Source organism: Macaca mulatta, chromosome 3 (assembly GCF_049350105.2).
Source record: "Macaca mulatta isolate MMU2019108-1 chromosome 3, T2T-MMU8v2.0, whole genome shotgun sequence".
Classification (NCBI taxonomy): Eukaryota; Metazoa; Chordata; class Mammalia; order Primates; family Cercopithecidae; genus Macaca; species Macaca mulatta.
Window position 1 is genome coordinate 127,036,943 of NC_133408.1, and position 23,590 is coordinate 127,060,532.

General features: G+C 35.5%; 1 protein-coding gene across 13 annotated transcripts in view; it reads right to left on the bottom strand.

Moving 5' to 3' along the window:
• ANKIB1 (ankyrin repeat and IBR domain containing 1) overlaps positions 1–23,590 on the bottom strand; it is a 155,963-nt gene that overhangs the window by 49,177 nt on the left and 83,196 nt on the right. For all 13 annotated transcript variants that reach the window (XM_077994896.1, XM_077994894.1, XM_028844888.2 and 10 more), the window contains 1 exon segment: positions 15,885–16,002. In XM_077994896.1, the coding sequence (XP_077851022.1) occupies positions 15,885–16,002 (118 nt within the window).

Below are 23,590 nucleotides of genomic sequence, written 5' to 3' on the forward strand. Positions count from 1 at the left end.
AACTTCGGAAGACATCAGAGTTAGAAAAAAAGTTTTAGTGAATTAGGTATAAATTCTATATTAAGTGATCTTGAACCTGGCTTAACTAAAAAATATTATCTTCCTACTGTGAACATTTTAAAAATTGCCAAGTAAAACATATTATAATGTCTAGAGCCATAAAAACCTAACCCTTTAAAAACAACAAACTAATACATTTGATTACTTTGCTAGGTGTTTTACATAATTTCATTTATTCCTCCCAGCAAACTTTTCAATTATTATTTAGGTGAAGAAATCAAGACTGAAGGAAGTTACATAACTTGTCCAAGCTCACAAAGAGATTTGAAACCAATTTCTGTGATTCCAAAGCCTGTGTTCGTCCCGTGATCACACACTATTTCTGAGAAGACTAAAGGGTAAATTATTCACTGTAGGCACATTCCACAAAATTTTATAGCTTAAACACAAATAACTGGAAATTTTCTACATTTTTTTTTAACCATATTAAGCCAATGGATTTGGCAGTTTAACAGGATAAATATGACTTTGACATGTAATGAAAACAGGGGTGTATTTCCAGCTAAGGAAAATAAACAAGTACATATATAAATACAGATGCTCCTTGACTTACGATGGGGTTAAGTCTTGATAAACCCACTGTAAACTGAAAATATAAGTTGAAAATGTGTGGTTGACTAGAAGCTACAGCTCACTACAGTGGCCCAGCATCTCAAGAGTAGTATGGTTTCTACTGAATGTATATTGAGTTAGCACTATTATAAGTCAAAAAATCATAAGTCAAACCATCTTAAGTCAGGGACTATCTGTATATACAGAGTTTTTCTGGTGATTATTTTACATAAATAGAATATCATATAGGCCGGGCGCGGTGGCTCAAGCCTGTAATCCCAGCACTTTGGGAGGCCGAGACGGGCGGATCACGAGGTCAGGAGATCGAGACCATCCTGGCTAACACCGTGAAACCCCGTCTCTACTAAAAATACAAAAAAAAAAACTAGCCGGGCGAGGTGGCGGGCGCCTGTAGTCCCAGCTACTCCGGAGGCTGAGGCAGGAGAATGGCCTAAACCCGGGAGGCGGAGCTTGCAGTGAGCTGAGATCCGGCCACTGCACTCCAGCCCGGGCTACAGAGCAAGACTCCGTCTCAAAAAAAAAAAAAAAAGAATATCATATAAACTTTATCTCCTTTTCCCATTTAATCAACCTGAAAATCTCTCCAAGTAAACTAGTTTAACATTATTTCCTTCTTTTTAATGACTACATATTAATCCACTGTGTCTCACTGTGTGAAACAATTTGTGTATCATAATTTAGTCAAATATCCCCCTACTTTGTTTACAGTTATTTTTTTGCCACAACAATGAGGCTGCAATCTACATCAGTGCAGTTAAAAGTATATATTCATGTTTATATTGGTATTTCATTGGTATAAATTCCCTGGAATGAGACTAATGAGTCTAAGGCCCATCGTGTTTTTAAAAGAAAATGCTAGATGGCTTTCCAAAAAGGTTATAACAATTTTTTTTTTTTTTTTTTGAGACAGAGTCTTGCTCTGTGACCCTGGCTGGAGTGCAACAGCACAATCTTGGCTCACTGCAGCCTCTGCCTCCCGGGTTCAAGAGATTCTCGTGCCTTAGCCTCTCAAGTAGCTGGGACTACAGGCAAGTGCCACCACTCCAGGCTAAGTTTTACATATATTTTTAGTAGAGACAGGGTTTCACTGTGTTGCCCAGGCTGGTCTCAAACTCCTGACCTCAAGTGATCCGCCCACCTCGGCCTCACAAAGTGCTGGGATTACGGGCATGAGCCACCATGCCAAGGAGGTTATAACAGTTTTTACTTCTGTCAGCAATGAGGAACCTTACCAGTTTCTTCTACAGCAATGGGTGTTAACAGTTCTTTTAAACATTTATAAACTGACAGTTCACTGTTATTTTAATTTGCATTTTCTTGACAACGGATATATTAAAATATCTTTTGATGTGTTTGTTGGCCATCTGGATGTGCTCTTCTGTGAATTACCTATCCATATCTTTTTGCCATTTTGGCACTGGGGTATTTACCAATTTCTTGTCAATTTAAAGAAGGTTTTTATATACAATAAACATTAGCTAATATTGTTTCCAAATCAAAATTATGTTTCTTGACTTTGTTTATGGTATACTTACAACAAAAATTTAAAGATCCAATATATTTTAATATGTCTATCTCTTCTTTAGCTTGTTTTCTTGTCTTAGCAACTCAGAAGTTTTCCTCTGTCCTTAGATTTACATGTAAGTCTCCTAGACAAATTGATGAACTGACTTTATACCCCTCATCCTTTTTTTTTCTTGGTATTCCAATGGCCAGTCATATTAGGGCCATTTAATGAATTATATATCCTTTCCCCACTGATCTATAATGTCATCTTTACATAAATTATATTCCCAAATACTGTAAATTGGATTTACTATTCTGTTTCAATGGTCTATTTGTCTAGAGTTGAACAAGTGCCATACTGACTGAATTACAGTGGCTTATAGTGTGTTCTCTTTTCTGGTAAGGCTAATTCCTTTCACTGGGACCGAATGAGCACACCTGATCTCTGTGACCCTGAGGAAACTGAGGAAGAGCTCAACAGGTAGGTGGAGGCTTCTTATTTAGACCCAAGGTTGGGCTCAGAGTTCAGAGAGACAGTTGCAGAGAGACAGCTGCATTACAGAGAATCAGGATTAGCACAAAAGATTTCCTGGGACAAAAAAAGCCATCATTAAAACAAAAAATTCAGTGGCCAAATAAAGAGAATGGTCCCATTTGAGACACAAATTAATGTTCTTTAAGGCCAAGGGAGAAGAAACACTTCAGAGGAAAAGTAAAGAAAACACTTAGCAAAAAAACTAGAATTTTCTGATTAAGATAATACATGTAATTGAGCCCTCATCATTAAAAAAACAAACAAAAAAACCCTACAAGCAATCAAACCCAAGAAAAGTGGAAGAAGGTGATAAAGGCAAAGTAGAAATCATACGTTAGAAACTATTGATAGAAAAAATGATAGACAACCTATAAACTGCAGGAAAAAAAAGACAAACATCTAAGAACTAAAAATAAAAACTAAGGCAATCGGGAAAACTCAGCATATACACATTAAAACTGAAAATAAGATACAGCTATATGTAGAGAGAAAATTAAAAGAACTGTGACAAAATGCAATGTCTTTCAAACTGTAAACTTATTTAAGGGCAGAGCTTGTACCTATATTACAATCGATTTTTTCTCCATTATTCAGTCTAGAGCCTAGTTCAAAGTGTATATTCAATAGAAATCTGTTGAATGAACAAATTAATATAAAACCACATGCCCCTATTATTAAAATCTAACTGAAGAAGATAACATTCCAAGAAGTTGTAAATGATTACAGCTGAAGAACTCAAGAAAAGGTAGTAATTCTAAGCAGACTAATAACATTGGGAGAAACTGAAAAATACAGTAATTATTTATTTAAAAAGTATAGGGTTCACATGGTTTCATAAGCAAATTTTAAAAAATTTTTGGCAGGTCACAGTGGCTCACGCCTGTAATCCCAGCACTTTGCGAGGCCGAGGTGGGCGGATCACGAGGTCAGATCAAGACCATCCTGGCTAACATGGTGAAACCCCATTGCTACTAAAAATACAAAAAAAATTAGCCAAGTGTGGTGGTGGGCACTTGCAGTCCCAGCTACTCGGGAGGCTGAGGCAGGAGAATGGCATGAACCCAGGAGGTGGAGCTTGCAGGAGCTGAGATCGTGCCACTGCACTCTAGCCTGGGCGACAGAGCAAGACTCAGTTTGAAAAAAAAAAAAAATTCAAGTAGAAATTAATTCTTGCGTCCTTGCACAAGCATAAAGAAAAAGGAAATATTCATATATATATATATGTATACACACACACACATATATTTTCTTTTTTTTGAGATGGAGTTGCACTCTGTCGCCCAGGCTTGAGTGCAGTGGTGCGATCTCAGCTCACTGCAACCTCTGCCTCCCAGGTTCAAGCAATTCTCCTGCCTCAGCCTCCCAAGTAGCTGGGATTATAAGCACCCACCACCACGCCCAGCCAAGTTTTGTACTTTTAGTAGAGATGGGGTTTCACCATGTTGGCCAGGCTGGTCTTGAACTCCTGACCTCAGGTGATCCGCCCGCCTTGGCCTCCCAAGTGCTGGGATTATAGGTGTGAGCCACCACGCCTGGCCAAGTCACACAGATATTTTTAAAAAGCTATTATAAAAACCTGAAATGCCAAAACCCAACCTTATTTATAAAACAAATCTTGACATTATCAGCACAAATAACTGGACATGTAAAATGAAGAATTATAAAATGTAGAATTATTAAAAACAATTATATACACATAACTCAAACATTTAATAAAACATATATATTAACTTACTAATTTTTTTATTTTTATTTTGTTTGAGGCAAGGTCTAGCTCTGTCACCCAGCCTAGAGTGCAGGGGTGCAATCATGGCTCACTGCAGCCTTGGCTTCCTGGGTTCAAGTGATCCTCCTACCTCAGACTCCTGAGTAGCTGAGACTTACAGGCATGTGCCACCAAGCCCAGATTTTTTTTTTTTTTTTTTTTTTTGAGACGGAGTCTTGCTCTGTCGCCCAGGCTGGAGTGCAGTGGCCGGATCTCAGCTCACTGCAAGTTCCGCCTCCTGGGTTTACGCCATTCTCCTGCCTCAGCCTCCCAAGTAGCTGGGACTACAGGCGCCCGCTACCTCGCACGGCTAGTTTTTTGTATTTTTTTAGTAGAGACAGGGTTTCACCGTGTTAGCCAGGATGGTCTCGATCTCCTGACCTCGTGATCCGCCCGTCTTGGCCTCCCAAACTGCTGGGATTACAGTCTTGAGTCACCGCGCCCGGCCTTTTTTTTTTTTTTAACTTTTGTAGAGACAAGGTCTCACACTGTGTTGCCCAAGTATGTCTTGAACTCCTGAGCTCAGGTGATTTTCCCGCCTTGGCTCCCCAAGTGCTAAAATTACAGACGTGAGCCACTACACCTATAATCTTTTTTATGGAGGGCCAAGCCCTTTTCTTTGACTTATCACTCTCCTTCTATTTCCTATTTCTTGCCTAAACTACACCCACAAAAGATTGTCCATTTCTTATTGTTATTTTCTTAGATTAAGATTTAAAACACATTCAGATAGAAATATGAATGTAAAGGCCTAGATTTTTATGACCTCTCCCCTTTTTTTCAGTTATTTTACTAACGCATAATTTAGAGAAATGTTAAAACGAACTTGCCTTTATCAAGGCTTTCCAAAGCCTCCAACTTAGATTTCAACAAATAAATATTTACTCATGTTTTATCAGTATCATTCCATTATATCATGTAATTACTACAACAAGGTATACAACTGAGATAATTAAGTTTGTTACTGGCATGCAATTCAAGCCAGGTGCACGGCAATTCTGAAAAGGAGCCCCCTACACAGAAGCATTCAGTCTATTTGACAAAGGGAATCCTGAAAGTTAAGTTGATGTGGGCTAAGAAAGCATTTACTGTATTATAATGTCAAAATCTACATAAAATATTATCAATAGGAAACTAAATATGTATAACATATACCCCAAGCCCAAGTATGCCTTATTCCTGGAATATAAGAACAACTGAACATTAGGAAAGAAATTTATGATACCAATGTATCAAAGAAGAAAATCAGTATTATCATTTTTAAAAAAGATCTGGAAAAAGTAAGACAATCTGAAAAATTACTCCTGAATTTTTAAAAAGAGAGCTCTTAAATAGTAAGAAAAAGATACTATTTTAACATGATAAGCAGAATCTCTTTCAAACCAATAGCCTAATTCTTAATTTAAAACAAAAGCCATTCTCAGAATTTCAATTATCTATTCACTGATGCATTACAAGAATCTATTTCCTGCTTTAATGATTCTGAGCTCTAGACAACTTCTCCATTTGGAATTCTCCAAGTTTACTGCTTAGTACACAGTAAAGGACAAACTGGTGACTGAATGAATTTCCACTTAAGCCAAGAAAATAATAAGCATCACTTACAATGTTACATAGGAGTGTTAGCCAATGTAATTACACCAGATAAAAGATAAGGGAAAGCTGCAGGCACAATTATCATTATTCACAAACGATAGGATAGCCTTCCTGGTAGTCTTAAGAAAACTATAAGGGATACTCTGAATACAATAGACAGAGTTCTACTTCTGGTAATGTTAAAGTAGCTACTATCAGACCAAGTCTCCTACAGGTAATAGCTATAAATAGTGGACAAAATATAAACTACAACTATCTGAGGACACTAGAGAGCAACCAAAAGCAGGCAGAAATTGGAGAGGAATTAATGTCTGACAAAATGAAAAAGCACTATATGAGTTTCTATTTCTACAAGTTTTTCTCTGTGGGCAGACAACATTTGGCATGAGGACAGAAATTTGAAATTTTACTAGCTTAAGAACCTGAGATTAGATTCAGGGTGAAGAGAACACTTCGGACATGAGGGAGGATATCCTAGAAAGGAGAGAGGCACAGGAAGCACAGATTCTGGATATAGACTCTCCAAATCTCAAACTGAAGCCTACATATATAATGCCTACAGCGATATACTCTAAATGTCTAAGATACAATTCCAAATTACTAGAGATGTGGAAAAACTGGAAAATGTCAGAAAATGCAACAGTGGAAACCAACCTTGAGGTAATCCATATGTTGGAATTAGTAATCACCATGGATTTAAATAACTTTATGATCAAGAACATAAAGAAAAATAGTTTGTAAAGTACAAAAGGCCAGGAAAACTAAGTAAATAAATGAAAGCCATAAAAAAGAACCAAGTGTAAATTCTAGAACTGAAAAACAACTCTAAAAAAAATTTTTACTGTGTTGGCTTAACAGCAGTTTAGAGGAGATAAAAAAGAGATCAGAGGGAAAATTTGGTGAACTTGGAGACAGAAATGATCCAATCTGAAGAACAGAGAAAAAAAACAGATTAGTTTATTTAAAACACATATGGCTGTTTAAAGCAAAAATTATAACACTACATTGTGATATTTGTGATTATGTACTATAATAATAATAGTGTAAGGGATATGTCAATGTACCCATATATAGTTGCAAGATTCTTACATTTTGGGCAGGGCGCAGTGGCTCACGCCTGTAATCCCAGCACTTTGGGAGGCCAAGGCGGGCGGATCGTCTGAGGTCTAAAGTTCGAGACCAGCCTGACCAAGATGGAGAAACCCCATCTCTACTAAAAATACAAAATTAGCCGGCATGGTGGCGCATGCCTGTAATCCCAGCTACTCAGGAAGGCTGAGGCAGGAGAATTGCCTGAATTCCGGGAGGCGGAGGTTGCAGTGAGCTGAGATCGCTCCATTACTCCAGCCTGGGCAACAAAAGCGAAATTCCGTCTCAAAAAAAAAAAAAAAAAAAAAGATTCTTACATTTTATGGGAAGTGGTACTACACTAATTCTAAATAGACTATAAAATGATAAGAATGTATACAACAGCCCAGAAAGCAGCATGTTAAAGAATAAAATGCAAAGAAGAATTAGCTAAAAATCCAACAGATAATTACAATCAAATGCCAAGATTATTCAACTAATTTAAAAGACAGCAGAGGAGAAACAGAGAACAAAAAATAAGAGACAAACAGAAAACAAACAGTGAAATGGAAGACCTAAATCCAACCACAGCAATATAACATTAAATGTAAACGGACTAAACAGTCTATTAGAATGGATAAAGAAATAACTCAACCATATGCTATTTATAAGACATGCAAATAGCATAAAAAAGTTGATGTGCTATATTAATATAAGATAAAGAAAAAATAGTAAAAAAAGATAAGGGACATTTCATGGTGAGAAGAGTCAGAAAGACATAATTATAAATGTATATGAGCCTAATATCAGAGTTTCAAAATAGATTAAGCAAACTGATACCATTAAGGAGGAGCTATATGCAAATCCACATTCATAAATAGAAATTTTAACATCCCCCTCTCAACTGATGGAACTTTAATTTTTGTTAGTAAAAACAATGAGAATTTAGAGAACACCACTGACCTTAATTAACATTTATAGAACACTATGATGAACTTCACAATTACATCCTTGTCAAATGCACATGGTATAGAGTCATCAAGACAGACTACATGCTTAAACCAGTCTCAACAAATGTCAAAAGACTGAAATCTTTTTTTTTTTTTGAGACAGAGTCTCGCTCTGTCGCCGAGGCTGGAGTGCAGTGGCGCCATCTCCGCTCACTGCAAACTCCGCCTCCTGGGTTCACGCCTTTCTCTTGCCTCTGCCTCCTGAGTAGCTGGGACTACAGGCACCCGCCACCACACCTGGCTAATTTTTTTTTTTTTTTGTATTTTTTAGTAGAGACAGGGTTTCACTGTGTTAGCCAGGATGGTCTCGATCTCCTGACCTCGTGACCCGCCCCCCTCGGCCTCCCCAAGTGCTGGGATTACAGGCGTGAGTCACCGTGCCCGGCCAAAAGACTGAAAGTCTTAACCAGTAAAACTGAAGTGAAAACAATAAGACATCCAGAAAAATCTCAAATATTTGAAAATTAGACTATAATATTCTAAATAACTGATGGGGCAATGCAGAAAGGGAAATTTTGAAATATTTAAAAATGAATGATAAAGAAAATACAACATATAAATTTTTGGCCTCAACAGGAAAAAAAAGTAAAAAAGATATGAATGACAAATCACAAAAGAAATACAAATGTACAGGAACCATGAAAATACACTGGACTTTAAATGAGAAATGTACAGTTTTAATTAAGAGCTTATTGTTTGAACCTGTAATTTTATTGCTAAAAATTCATCCTAAGTAAATTAATGGATAGGCACACAAGGGCATATTTGAAGGATGCTAATCACAGCACTGTTTACAACAGCAAAAAGAAAAAAATGGTGCAAATAGCAATAGAGTATGGTATGTTTATATAATGAGATTATGTAGTCATATATGAAAAGCTTTATATCATGCATTTATTTTAAAAAGCATATTATAAAATATATGTAGATTAAGCATACTAGTGTTATAAACGTTTTCTCTGTGCCCTACTGGATTTTCATTCACATAGGTGATATATTTATTACTTTTAGTCATATAAAAATCATGAGAGCCATTTTTGTTTTGAAAATAACAACTACAGAAAAGTTCATTTTTATTTATTTTACTTTGTTCTTCTCTTATTTTACTATTTCAAAATTATTTTCAAAAAATATTTCTTCATACCTAAATCAGGAAACAATTCTTTGTAAGATAATTTTCTAGAATCTGTCTGATAGTATACTACATCTGGAACACATGCCCCATATAGTTCCTCAGATTTTCTCATTGCTGCCATTCAAAATGTTAGCAATGGGGCATAGTACAAAGATTATCCTTTGGAACCAGGAAGTCCTGAGTTCAAATTCCAGATGTTACTTATTTAACTGAGCAAAATACAGGATAATTATACCCACTTTGATTCTAACTGTTTTAAGTCTCTGTAATGCATTACAACACATAAGGAATTCAATAATAACAGCATTAAGGACTATTACCTCTTAAAAATTTATCCTTGGAATAAAGTAATCACAAATAAATGCAAGAATGAGTGCCATCTCCCAAATTTGCTTTAGCTTAGCACATCCAAACAATTTTCTTATATACAGTCATTAAAAGTGGTCATTATAATAACTGTTGAAAAATGTTTAGGATGTTATGTGAAGACTTTTTTTTTTTTTTTTTTTTGAGACGGAGTCTCGCTTTGTCACCCAGGCTGGAGTGCAGTGGCCGGATCTCAGCTCACTGCAAGCTCCGCCTCCCGGGTTTAAGCCATTCTCCTGCCTCAGCCTCCCGAGTAGCTGGGACTACAGGCGCCCACCACCTCGCCCGGCTAGTTTTTTTTTGTATTTTTAGTAGAGACGGGGTTTCACCATATTAGCCAGGATGGTCTCGATCTCCTGACCTCGTGATCCGCCCGTCTCGGCCTCCCAAAGTGCTGGGATTACAGGCTTGAGCCACCGCGCCCGGCCTATGTGAAGACTTTTAATAAGAATAATATTGGTTACTGTGTTAAAATGTGTCACATATAAAAAATGTGAGGCATACAAAGTAAAAATAACTTTCTTAGGATAGTATTACTATTTTTTAAAAATTTCCATTATGTTACTTTTTAATAAAAGTAAAAACAACTAATATAACTAATACAGAGAGACATTAAATATGCTACATTTTAGTCTTTCCTACCACAAATACTTTTCAACAAAATTTGTTTGATTCTATCATATCAGACTCCTTAGCAAATATTTCTTGAATACTTTTTATGTCCCATCCACTATGTCAGGTAGTGGGGATACAATGATAGAAAAACCAGACATAATTCCTTTCCTGTCTCCATGGAACTTAACAGTCTAGTAAGGAGAAAGACATGAGTAAAATAAACACATAAACAACACCAAAAAATCACCACTGTCAGAAACACCAGAAAGAGAGGTAGAAAACCAGAGTCAGGGAGGTCAGAGAGGGCATCCCTAGGGAAATGGCATGGAGTAAACATCTAAAGATGAGCGGGAGTTAACCAGATGAAAGGGGGAGGGAAAGACATTCTAGAAAGATAGAATACAGCATGTTCAAAGGCCTGTGGCAGGAGGGAGGGTAACACCCTTGTGAAATTAAAAAGGTCAATGTAGCTAGAGCATGGGACTAGAGAAGAAGCACTGTAAGAGATAAGGCTAGAGAAACAGGGCAGGGGCTCAGTCATGCCGGATTTTAAAAAAATAACCACTTCCATTTTCAGTTTAGGAGTGATAGGCAGTCAATGAAAACTCAGGACTAGAGATAGGAAGAATAGGCTGTCATGATTAGATTTGATAAGATTATTTTGACTTTCTTTTTTCTGTAATGTAGTTGAGAGATGATGGCAGTGGAAATGAAGAAAAAGGGCGAAGTTTAAAATTGGGGAGGTGAAACTGACAATTAAGTGATGACAGGATGGGAGAAGAAATGTCAAAATTGGTGTTCCAGGTTTCTGCCTAGAATACCCAGTTGGTTGGCTGATGCTGCCATCTATGGAGTTAGGGAACACTAGAGAACCAGGTTCAGTTGCAAGAACATGATCTTAGTTTTAAACACGATGAGTTTAAGGTAGCTTTGAGATAGATTGGAGGGGCTTTCACATAAGCAATTATATACAGTATGAAATATGGAGCTCAGAAGAGAGGCCTAGTCCAGGGTGGAGAAATGTATTACTTCCAAAAAGTCTTGGGAAAAGGTAACATTTCCCAGGAAAATAACAGAATGAGAAGAGAGGATATGGGAACACAAATGTTTAATTGCTTGGAAGATGATGAACCTCCAAAGGAGTTAAAAATAAAGCTTCAATATAAATTTATTCTAAGCACAAGCAAATTAGCCTCCATCACGTATTTTGTAAATTATATTCATTTTCTCATTAGGTAATATTCAATTACATAAGTTACTTTTATTACTGGGGAAATACTCAGAGAATGACCTTTGTATTCCTAATATACTCCTTCTTAAAATGCAACTCCATTTAATAAATACTGCTAAATATTTATGTCGTCGGCTTAATCTACATCAACTTCATTACCTTGGGATTATATTTGACAAGATAGTATAATACTCAAAACTATTTTCCTGTATAAAAATGAATGAATGTTACCAAGGATACAATCTATAAATCTTCCTAATGGTTCAGTTTAATAGCTCTAAAACACAGCCTGTCCTGGCTTTAAGAGGAATTACAGTAAACTATAGTTAATATGCACTGTCTAACTCACAAGCATCACTTACCTTGGTAAATCTTATTTGCTTATCAAATGTCACTGATACTACCTAAACAACAGAGAAGAGATGCTCACTTGAAAACCTAAATTAGCCTCTATTTTATGCCCTAATAGAGGAATGAAATATAGAACAATGCTTTAGTAAGTTATCAATGCCAAGTACGAAAATTTAGTTGGGTTTCATCTTATTGTAAAACAATTAATTTAGAGAAATATCAATAGAGTAAAAATGGAGTTGATCATTTCATAATATTTAATGATACAATGTGTTAAAAAATAGGGATAAAATGTTTCTTTTAATTTTGGTGAAATTACAGGTAAAGTTAGATTCTATATGATACTATAGCTTAAGAGTTATGACACAGTATATGATTTGGCTGAATGTAGAGACCTTTGGCAAAGATGGCCATCTGTACACAAAAATGCTATAGTGTAGAAACATTTTTTTTGTTTGCAGTTAGGTATGGCCACGTGACAGTGAGGTGTGGCCACATGACCGAATTCTGCTCAGTGAATGAAACATGTGCAGGAGTGACATATGTCACTTCCAGGAGTGGCTCATAAAACTTCCCACAATTGTTCCTTCATGCTCTTTTCTCTTTCTGACTAGCTGGCTGTAACTAGTAGGCCTCGATAACCCCCAGGACAACCTCAGAAGTGATGTTGTTGGCCAGGCACAGTAGCTTATGCCTGTAATCCCAACACTTTGGGAGGCTGAGGTGGGCAGATCACTTGAGGTCAGGAGTTCCAGACCAGCCTGGCCAAACCCCATCTAGTGAAACCCCATCTCTACTAAAAATATAAAAATTAGCCAGGCATTGTGGTGTGCACCTGTAGTCCCAGCTACTCGGGAGGCTGAGGCAATAGAATTGCTTGAACCCAGGAGGCGGAGGTTGCAGTAAGCCAAGATCGCACCACTGCACTCCAGCCTGGGTTGACAGAGTTAGACTGTCTCAAAAAAAAAAAAAAAAAAAAAAAAAAAATTGAAGTGATATTGTTTAAGATGACAACGTTCCAGTCAGTCAGAGTCCCTGACCAGAGTCTACATCCTACCTAATCTAAATGAAAATGCTTTGGACTATTACATGATTAAGAAACTTTTACTGTATTTAATCCTACATTTTTGTTTCAGCAGCAGCCTACCCTAACCAGTAACTATGATGCGGTGGCTCCCCGCTGATGTACAGCTTCTACTTTTCTGCCAGCTCTACATTATATTTAAATGCATACCTTGCATTTTAAAAATCTCAAGCAAAGGACAGAGTATACCTTCTGGTGCTATGAACCCTAACATAGGTATTTTGTGTTTCTGTACAAGTTTTTTACATTATGACTATTAAGCATTATTATGGGCTGAAACGAAAATATTTTGTTTTTAAAAACTATTCAGAATTTCTAAATTTAATTTTTTTACTCAGGTCTAAAATTTTTTCTATAGAATTTACTTTGAAGTTTATAAACATGGCAATAAAAACATAATTTTGTAACAAAAACAATGATTTTCAAAAAATATAAAAATAACATTTTTGGCATATTATCTATTCATTCCAAAACTATTTTCTGAGTGATTAATATATATTAGGTATTATGGAAACAAAAAAAAAAAATTAAAAGCTGCCATTTCAAGGAGCTTCAAGGATAATATAAAAGAAGCAAATAGATTACAATATTTCATTCTAAGTGTATGACATATACATGCATGGGATAAAATGGGAATAGACCCATTATATGGGTCCCAGTTGAGACTTTGGAAGACACACTTAGGAAAGGTTTCCTAGAAGAAATGATTTCTAAGGACAAGTTGGAGTGGGAAAGGCAAAGAAATGGGAAGACTGAGAGTCCAGGTAAAGAACTTTATGTGTCATAAAGTCTACTAAAAATTTTGGATGAGTTTAAGTCTGTAGCAAGCCAGTGAAGGGTTTTCAGCAGGGGAATGACATGCTCAGGTTTCCATTTTAAAAGAACGCAATAGTGGCGGTATGAGAAATTAGTTGGGTGAAAGAAGAATGGTAAAACTGGAGACTAGGACTCTGGGCACCTGAATTTAGATGAAAAGTAATGAAAGCCTTAAGTCAGTGGCAGTGGGAATTGAAAGAGCTAGGGAGGGTGAGAGAAGGCTGAAAGATATTTAGAAAGAGAAATAATGGGACTGTGGCCAAATATGATAGAGACAGAGGACTAAAATATGACTTTCAAGTTTCTGGCTAGGAAAATTAGGTGAATATTGCTGCCCACTAATCAACACAATGGGAGAAATGATGAGTCCAGCTGTGATCATCCGTAGATTGCGAGAAATAATAAATAGGCTTTTAGAAATACAGTAGAATACTTGATTAAAGTCAGATTGTAGACATAATCTTTATTGTTTAGGTGGTTTTTGAAGCCACAGATTTTATGAGATAAACGTGCACAGCAATGTTTCTCAGAGAACAGTCCACTTGGTAGGCTTGTTCACAACACGTATTTTTAGGCCTTACACTAGACCTTATGACTTAGATTCTCTGGGGTTATTCCTAGGAATCTACGTTTATTTTCCCAGGCAATTCTTATTTACATTAAAATTTAAGAGCTACAGGTATGTAAGGTGGGAAAAGAATGGCAATTGTAGAACTGTGGGAAACATCAATATTGAAGGTAGGCTGGGTGTGGTGTCTCACGCCTGTAATCCCAGCACTTCGGGAGGGCGAGGCAGGTACATCACCTGGATTGGGCGTTCGAGACCAGCCTGGCCAACATGATGGAACCTTGTCTCTACTAAAAATACAAAAATTAGCCGGGCATGGTGGTGTGCACCTGTAATCCTAGCTACTCAGGAGGCTGAGGCATGAGAATTGCTTGAACCTGGATGGCAGAGGTTGCAGTGAGCCAAGATCACACCACTGCACTCCAGCCTGGGCAACAGAGCAAGACTCTGTCTCAAAAAAAAAAAAAAGTGTGTTTGTGTGTGTGTATCTATATATACATATTATATATAAAATATATAATACATATATTCCATATATTTTTTTTGGTAGTGATTCTGGAGAGTTATATACCACATCATTAACAGTGGTGATCAATGAATGATAAAATAGGGAGTTTAAAATTTTCTTCCGATCAAAAGATTATATAAAAATTTTGGAAGGTGGCATTCTATTTTAGTATAGATGATAAAGATTTATAGTTATAAAGATTTATAACTAAAATCTTTATCAGGGCCTCAAAATGACTAGAATAGAAATTTATCTAGGGCCTCAAAATGACTGGAATAGAATAGCCATTTACTTTTCTTTTTAAACGTATTTTTAGTTTTTATTTTTTAAATTCTGCATTTACTTTTATCTTTTTAAGAATATTTTTAAACCAGAAAATATTTTTCTTTGAAACCAGCCAAAATGTCAAATATCATGTGGGCAATGAAAGGAGCCAACCCAGCATGTGAGAGCGCCCAGAATGCCTGTCATAAAGATTACAGAGAACTTAAAACAAACTAAGTACTTAGGAAAATTTTGTTATACAAAGTTAGTTATGTCTAAAAAAAAACAAAACAAAGCAAAATAAAACAAAAAACAAGAAAACCACCCTTAAAAGGGACAATATATTTTCAAGGTGACCCTTTAACTTCACTTTGTGACTTCATGGGAGAAACAGCTACTACATAAAATAAATACAACTGACAATACAAATAGCACAATTCTTAGGTATTTAATTGAACTACCATAATTTTATACTTGAATGACTTCAGCAAAAATTAATATCAAAACCAGGGCTAGGACTATGGATTTCAATGCTCAATCTCACTCAAATTACACATATTTCTAAAATTAGACAATCTATAATTTGCTTTAGTAGCTCAATTTCTAAAAGGAATTTTCCAATTTCTCCTCTTAGATATATGCCAGTTTATACTTCAACATACAAGATGTTATGAAGAACTGAGTATAGAAGTAACAACTGCATAAAACACAACTTAGACTTTTTTAACCAACCATTTTGTTCTGTATTCATATACAAAAATAGCCCTTTTAAAAACTCAGAAGTTTCAAAAGTTACTTATGTTATCAGAAGCATAAGACATTTCTTTCATTACCATGAGCTCGAAGTAAAGCTTCAGCAGTAAAGAGAGGAGCCTGAAGCATGTCTGCAGTTTCCACAATAAGCATATCTTTTAGTCTACGAAGATCCTGAGGCCTTAATCCTTCATATGGCTTTGAAAAGAAAAAAAAATAAAGTTAAATGGGTATTATACTCATAGGAAGTATCAAAATGCCTATAAACAATATATAGTCAGTACTATGTATCCACAGTTCTGCATTCCATGGATTGGATCAACTGTGGATTGAAAACGTTTGGGGAAAAAAAAAATAAATGGTTGTGTCTATACTAAACATGCACAGACTTTTTTTTGTCATTATTCCTTAAATAACACAGTATAACAACTAATTACATATTATTTGCATTGTATTAGTTATTATAACTAACCTAGAGATGATTTAAAGTATATGGGAGGATGGGCATACATTACATGCAAATACTACCCATTTTATATAAGGGACTTGAGTATCTGTGGGTTTTGGTATCCATGAGGGTCCTGAAACCAATCCCCACAGATACTGAGGGATGACTATACATGATTATCATTTAAAATCTTTCTATTTAAATTTGTTTATTAAACTTCAAAAGGCTTTTTTAATGCTCTACTATCATGGACTTCAAACTGCCCTTTCACAAGTCTCTTTTATGCTATAAAACAGATGCTGGGACTCATGTACCTTATTCTAAAAATAAAATATCATAGTATAAGGGCAAGACCATCTTATCTTACAGTTTTAAAATTTTGGATTATACAAAAAGTATGAGAAATAAAACCCTACAATTCCACCATTGAGCAATAATTATTCAAGTTCTTGGGTATTATTGTCCAGTCTGTTCTTTCTGCAAATCAACTGTGTATGAATATATATGTTCATTTAGGCACAGTTTTGGGTATCCTATCAACATAAAAGAAATGGAGCAGAACTTGGTGAATGCCCACAGTCTCAGCTACTAGGGAGGCTGAGAAGTGGGAGGATCACTTGAGCCCAGGAGTTTGATGCTGTAGTGTGCTACAAGCATGCCGGTGAATAGCCACTGCAGTCTAGCCTGGGCAACATAGTAAGACCTTTTTTTTTTTTTTTAAAGGAAAGTTAACCAAAACTTTTCTATATAGGAATACTATTAAGTAAGAGAGAAAGAAGCACTGTAATTTCATCCAAATTATCCTTTAAAAAGCCCCAAACTATCACATACAATTTGCTTCTAAGCTAATTTATGAAACATGAGTTCCCCTACAAAAACTTAGTAAATTCTTTAATGGTTAAATTAGTACTACCCATTCCAGTACAGAAGTCATACATTGCTTCTAGAAAATGTATTCCAAATCCAGACTTGGGATTCTAGGTACCTCTCCTAGCCTCAGCAATGACAGTGAATACTTCCTGATATTCCCAGTGGTGGCAATTGCATACTTCCTGGTCTTATATTGTAAATGTTCTTTTTCAGGTTAGCCATCATTCGACTTCATTTACGTTGAACCAAATAGGGAGAGAGAAAATGGTGAATTTAATCATGATTCTCCAGATCAGTGTTATCTAGAGAATGACAGTGCAAGTAATGTATAGGAGAAAATCAGCTTTGCTTGCAGTTCTGACATAATGTATCTGAAGATTTAATTTTAGGTAAATTAAGAAAGAAGGGATAATATGAAACAATCTGCCTAGATCCAGTTTTTTAAAATGCATGTAGTTTTAAACTTCAATAGGTAACAGTGGAAGAAAAATAATTCTTAAAGGATAAAGACACACTGCCTTCATGAACATGTAACATATGCACTCTGAATCTTCACAACAGAACTGTAATTAGGTCATGTGAAGCATTTCAATACATTGCTTAGTCCCAAGTGGGCACTACTTCTCTCTTCCACAAGACAGATTAAAATGAAGGTGCCTTTCTCTTTCCTGTTGCAAAGATAAACTGCTTCTATTTTCAGACTAAACAAACCAGCAATAACCTTCAAAGCAGTCAGTACTGACATAAAGAAAAAGAAAAACTAAATTTAAAAGAAACATGAATAAAATTACCTCTTTTGCATCAGTGCATACTATTGCTACCAAAGACCACTGAAAAATTGTGAAACAGCCTATTATACAAACTGCACTATCTTCATATTATTATAATAGTTCTCTTCAAAAATTATTTCAGAAAGGTTGTCACGTAAAGGAGTTATTAAAGTATTTGTTCTTATTTTTTTCACAAGGAAAACAGCCTCCCCTTCCTATCGGTAAAACATGTTTATTGTTAAAAGAAAAAAAAGAATAGGCACTTATTTACCCAAAAGTATCTGTAACTGTTAAAAATTTAAAAGATGTTTAGATGCTCAAGGAGAAAGGATATTTCTAATTCCCCTTAATAGCAATCTCTCATTAGCTGATCCATGAGCTTAGCTTGGGAGGGAGGGAGGAAAAAATAGCCAGGAAAGTTTTTAGGATTCTTTGACCCTTCCCTTCATTTCCGCTTCCTCTCCCCTTATTCAGCAGTTCTTGCTTGTGCATGAAGATCTAGGCTACCCTGAACCGTACTCTGAAATGACAGGAAGCCAGCAGCTTCTGCAGAGCAGAGTAGGTTAAACCTGCTAACTAATATAGTCAGCAATGTCCAGCATGAGTTTCTTGCCAGAAAAAGAACATTGAGCCTTTTAAAGTTATATAGACTAAGAGAGGGGAAGGGAAGGATGATTCTTTAGATGGGCTTTCATAGCAGCATATTGCCCACTTTTCCCTTCATATACTCGGATGTAGCCGTACAGTCCTACTCCTACAGAATCTGACCCCAACCTATGTCTAATACTTGCTAATTTTTCTGTTCTCCCTTTGGTGTTTAAATAAATTGAACACACTTTTCCTAGCCATCACTTAAATATCTCATTTAAGAATCTCTTTACAGCAGTTCCCACTCTCCAAAATTACATGTTCCACTTACTTTTAAACTTATTTGTGTGTTTCTCTCTCCCTGTTGGAACGTAAACACCTAGAATGTAGTCACTTATCTTTGTTCCTCCAAGCATCTAAAACAGCGTCTAGCAGTCACTCAGTTTTGTTGAATGATGGGAATAAGAAGTGGATTTTACCAATTTATAATTTAATTATTTGGAGGAAAAGACTAAATTAAGAAGTTATAGAAATATATTATACACTGTCCAGATCATTAACTAAATTAAAACTCAGCTGAAATATACATTTCACCTTCAGAACATAAATTTTTAAAAGTACCTAAATATATGACTTAATACAATCACACAGCAGGCCATGTAAAATCACTAGCATAAGCAAAATAATCCAGAAGTCAACCAAGGTCAAAGTAGAAGGTACAAATATAAGTTTTAAAGAAAGCACTGACGTTTTTAAAAATTCAAGGGGGCTTGGTGTGGTGGCTCACACCTGTAATCCCAGCACTTTGGGAGGCTGAGGTGGGTGGATCATTTGAGGTCAGGAGTTCAAGACCAGCATGGTCAACACGGTAAAACCCCGTCTCTACTAAAAATACAAAAATTAGCCAGGTGCGGCAGTGGGTGCCTGTAATCCCAGCTACCTGGGAGGCTAAGGCAGGAGAATCACTTGAACCCGGGAGGCGGAGGTTGCAGTGAGCTGAGATCGCACTACTGTACTACAGCCTAGGTAACAGAGTGAGACTCTTTCTCAAACAAAAAATAATTTTAAAAAAATTCAGGTAAAACTCATAACATAAAATTAACCATTTTAAGGTGTACAATTCAGCAACATCTAGAACACTTTCAGTGTCGTACAATCACCTTTATCTAGTTTCAAAACATTTCCATCATTCCAAAAGAACGTCCTATAAACATTAAGCAGTCACTCCTTATAGCAGTCACTCCATAAAGCTCTGAAATGCCCAGTTCTTGGCATTTTAGTTTTCTCTCTCCTTATTCAGCTGTTCTTGCCTGAGCATCACAGGACGCCAGCAGCTCCTGCAGAACAGAGTAGGTTAAACCTGCTAACCAGGTAGCCAGCTAAGGCAATGTCCAGCATATGAGTTCTGTTTCTACGGCTTTTATCTGTTTGGATCTTTCATATAAATGGAATCATCCAAATGTGACCTTTTGTGTCTGGCTTCTTACACTTAGCATACTGTTTTTGAGGTTGATCTATATTATATACAGCATGTATTAGTAGTTCATTCCTTTTTATGGCTGAGCTATATTCTATTGCGTGTATATCTCACATTTTGTTTACCCATTCATTAGGTGATAAACATTTGAGTTGTTTTCACCTTTTGGCTATTATAAATAGTACTGCTGTAAACATCCAGGTAATATAGGCATTTATTTGAGTATGAAAGTATTACTCTTTACATTGTGAAAACAGTAGACAAAACAAATCCAATATGCGTTGAAAAAATCTACCAAACTAGAAAAATACAGGGACATGTGATCATAGTATTAGCAAGTCACAAATTCAGAAGACAAAAAGGAAAAAAATTTATACCTCTGAATACCATGTAAGTAAAAAACTTAGGATATGGAAAAATACACAAAGTTCTCTTAGAAAGCATTAAGAAAACATACTTCATAGAAAATGCACAACTGAACAGTCAATTTACACAATAATCAGAGAAATAAACAAGGTACCATTTATTTGTCCAAATTGGGTAAATATAATAACAATGATAATATTCAATGCTAGCAAGAATGTGGAGAAAAAGATTCTCTAATATACTAATGAAATAAAAGTAAATCAATGTAATCTTTCTGGACAGTTTAAGAGCATCTGACAAAGTTTAAAATCTTATGACCCATCAAACCAATTTCTAAAGACACATAGGAACTACACTTTTAAAATGTGTATACAATGCAATAATGATGACTATGAAGTAATAATCATGATTACAGTAGCAGACAATTAGCTAATGTTGAAAATGAGTCAGGCACTGGTCGAAGCATATACATATATTAACTCATTAAGGATCACTATAACCCTATGAGGTAGGGACTGTTAACTTCATTTTAAGAAGAGACTGAGACAGAGAGTTTAAGTAATCTGCTCAAGGTCACATAGTAAGTTAGTCATTGGGCAAAGATATGAACTCAGACAGTCTGGCTCTAGAATCCGTATTTTTAACTACACTAATGGCACAATTGGATAAAGAAGATATATATCAGGCAAATATTCACTGTAGCCTTGTTTTTAAAGGTAAAAATACATAAATTACTTAGACGTTTGGCAATAGGTAAATGTTTAAAATATGTACATTATATGTTCTGACTTAGGAGAGATGTTCATGATATATTGTTAAGTTGAAAAAATATAGAATACAATATATGACATGATCTTACTTTTGCATTAAAAATTCAATATACATATATGTTTGCTTAACTCTGGTAGTACACATAAGAAACTGTTACCACTTGGGATACAGTCAGGATGAAGAAATTATTTTACATTTTTAGCAATAAATACTCATTATAAATGTCAGGAAATGCATGAAAATAGACAAAATAATAATTGTAAAGGAGATTACCTATAATCAAAATGATCGTTTTGGTATACTTCAATATTCTTCTTGTACATAGTCATTTTTTCCCATAGAATTAGTATCAAACTATTCTGTAACTTTTTTCTTAACATAATAATAGTTATATTAAGTCCATTTAGATCTTAAATCTACTGATAATGCCTACTGTTATTCCCTGATTCAATTATAAATTAAAATAAGACGGTATTTTGGGGAAAAAACTAAATGTCTTACAATTTAATTACATCAATATTATTTCTGGAAATTACTATAATAATTTAGTCTTCTGACTAAATTACTATACTAATTATTACAGTAAAAATTTCTGTTTGACTCAAGATAATGGATTGTCAAAAAGAAGGCAATATGGTAAGTGGAAGTTGCTTGGACCTGAAGTCAGAAGAATCAAGTTCAGCTCACTTTGATTCTGGCAAGTTACTCAGTTATTTTCCAGTTTTTCTTCCTCATTAAAAAAAGGTGGGGAGGAGAGGACAACTGTCATTCAAGGTTCCCATGTGGATTAAATAACCACGTGAAGGGTCAGCAAAATGCTTAGGGCACAGGCCCTCTCTCTTTCTATATGTACTTAATATGAATAAGCTTGTCTATAAAATAACCTAACTACAGAAACAAAAGATGTTTTAAAAAGTAAATTTTAATCCCAACAAACTCAGTTCTTTTGGCCATATGGAGAGTATAAAGCTCTGAAATTGTTGGGAATCCATAGAGAAAATAAACAACACGATCATATGATTATTTTTCTAAACATGTACAAACCAATAGTTACATAATACCTTTTAGAATCAAGTTAGCACTAAACACTGAGGAATCAGAATCCTTTTGGGAGGAAAAAATTTACTGGGTTATAATTTCTTTAAGAAATATCTATGGATGCCTATTTTGTGCAAGCAGTGTTTCAAACACTGAAAATAGTCTGCTGAATAGGCAGATATGGCTCTACCCTTCACGGAGTTGACAGTCTAATAGGAGAGAAAGGCAATAAACAAGTAAACAAATACATAAAATAATCATAGCATGTGATAGGTCCTATGAAAAATAAACAGGGGGTATAAAGTTTCAGATAAGACAGCAAGAATAGGTTTTGAGATCTATTACACAATGGTGACTATAGTCAATAACAATGTATTGTATATTTCAAAATAAGAGTACATTTCAAATGTCTCATCTTAAAAAATGATAGGTGAGTTAGGGATAGATATGTTAATTAGCTTGATTTAATCATTCCACATTGTATATACGTACCAAAACACAACACTGTACTCCCAAATGTATACAATTATTATTTTTCAATCAAAAATACTACTAATAAAAAAGAATTAAAAACTTAAAATAAAAAGGGCATACAGTAAAGAATATTGGGAAGAGAGGAGACCTATTTTAGAAAGAATGGCAGAAAATAACTGGGAGATTTCAGACACAGGAAAGAGCAACTGCAAATGCCTTAGTGTAGTCTAGGCATTACAATGAGAGCAAGGTGTTCTGGGGAAAAATTAGGTCTGAGGTAATGCTGGAAAGGTATAGTGGTCAGATCACATAAGGGCTTACATCCGAGCAAACAGTTTGGATTTTATTCTAAGTACAATGAAAAATCATTAAATGATTTAAATGATATGTATAACATTTAAAATGTCATTCTGAATCCTGTGTACAATATGGATTCTAAAGATACAAGAATAGAAAGAAGAAGACCAGTAAGGAAACTATTACAGTAGCTCAGATAAGAAGTGAAGGTGGTGAGCGCCTAGAGAGGTAGGAGTACAGGTTGGGAAGAACAAATTAATTTACGTTGCATTTTTGGAGGTAAAATTGACAGGATTCCCCAACTGTTTGGATGTGATGATTAAGAAAATGTGAGGAATCAAGAATGCTTCCCCCATTTACGCTTGAGCAACTCAGTGGACAGAGGTAATATTTATTGAGACCAGGAAGACATAAAGGAAAATCAGAAGAGAATGTTGTCCTCAAAGCCTAGAGAAAAGTGTTTCATTAAGAAAGGATTGGTCAATTGCGTCAAGTGCCACTGAGGAATTCAAGTAAGATGAAGGCAGAAAAGTAAAACTACTACATTTGGCAACATGTCACTCCATGACGGGGGGCAGTTCCATCAGAGTAGAAGGGAAGAAAGTCATACTGCAGTGGGCTAAAGAGTGAATGGAAGGTGAGGAAGCGGTTCTCTCCTAAGAAGATAAGAGATATGGGGCTACAACT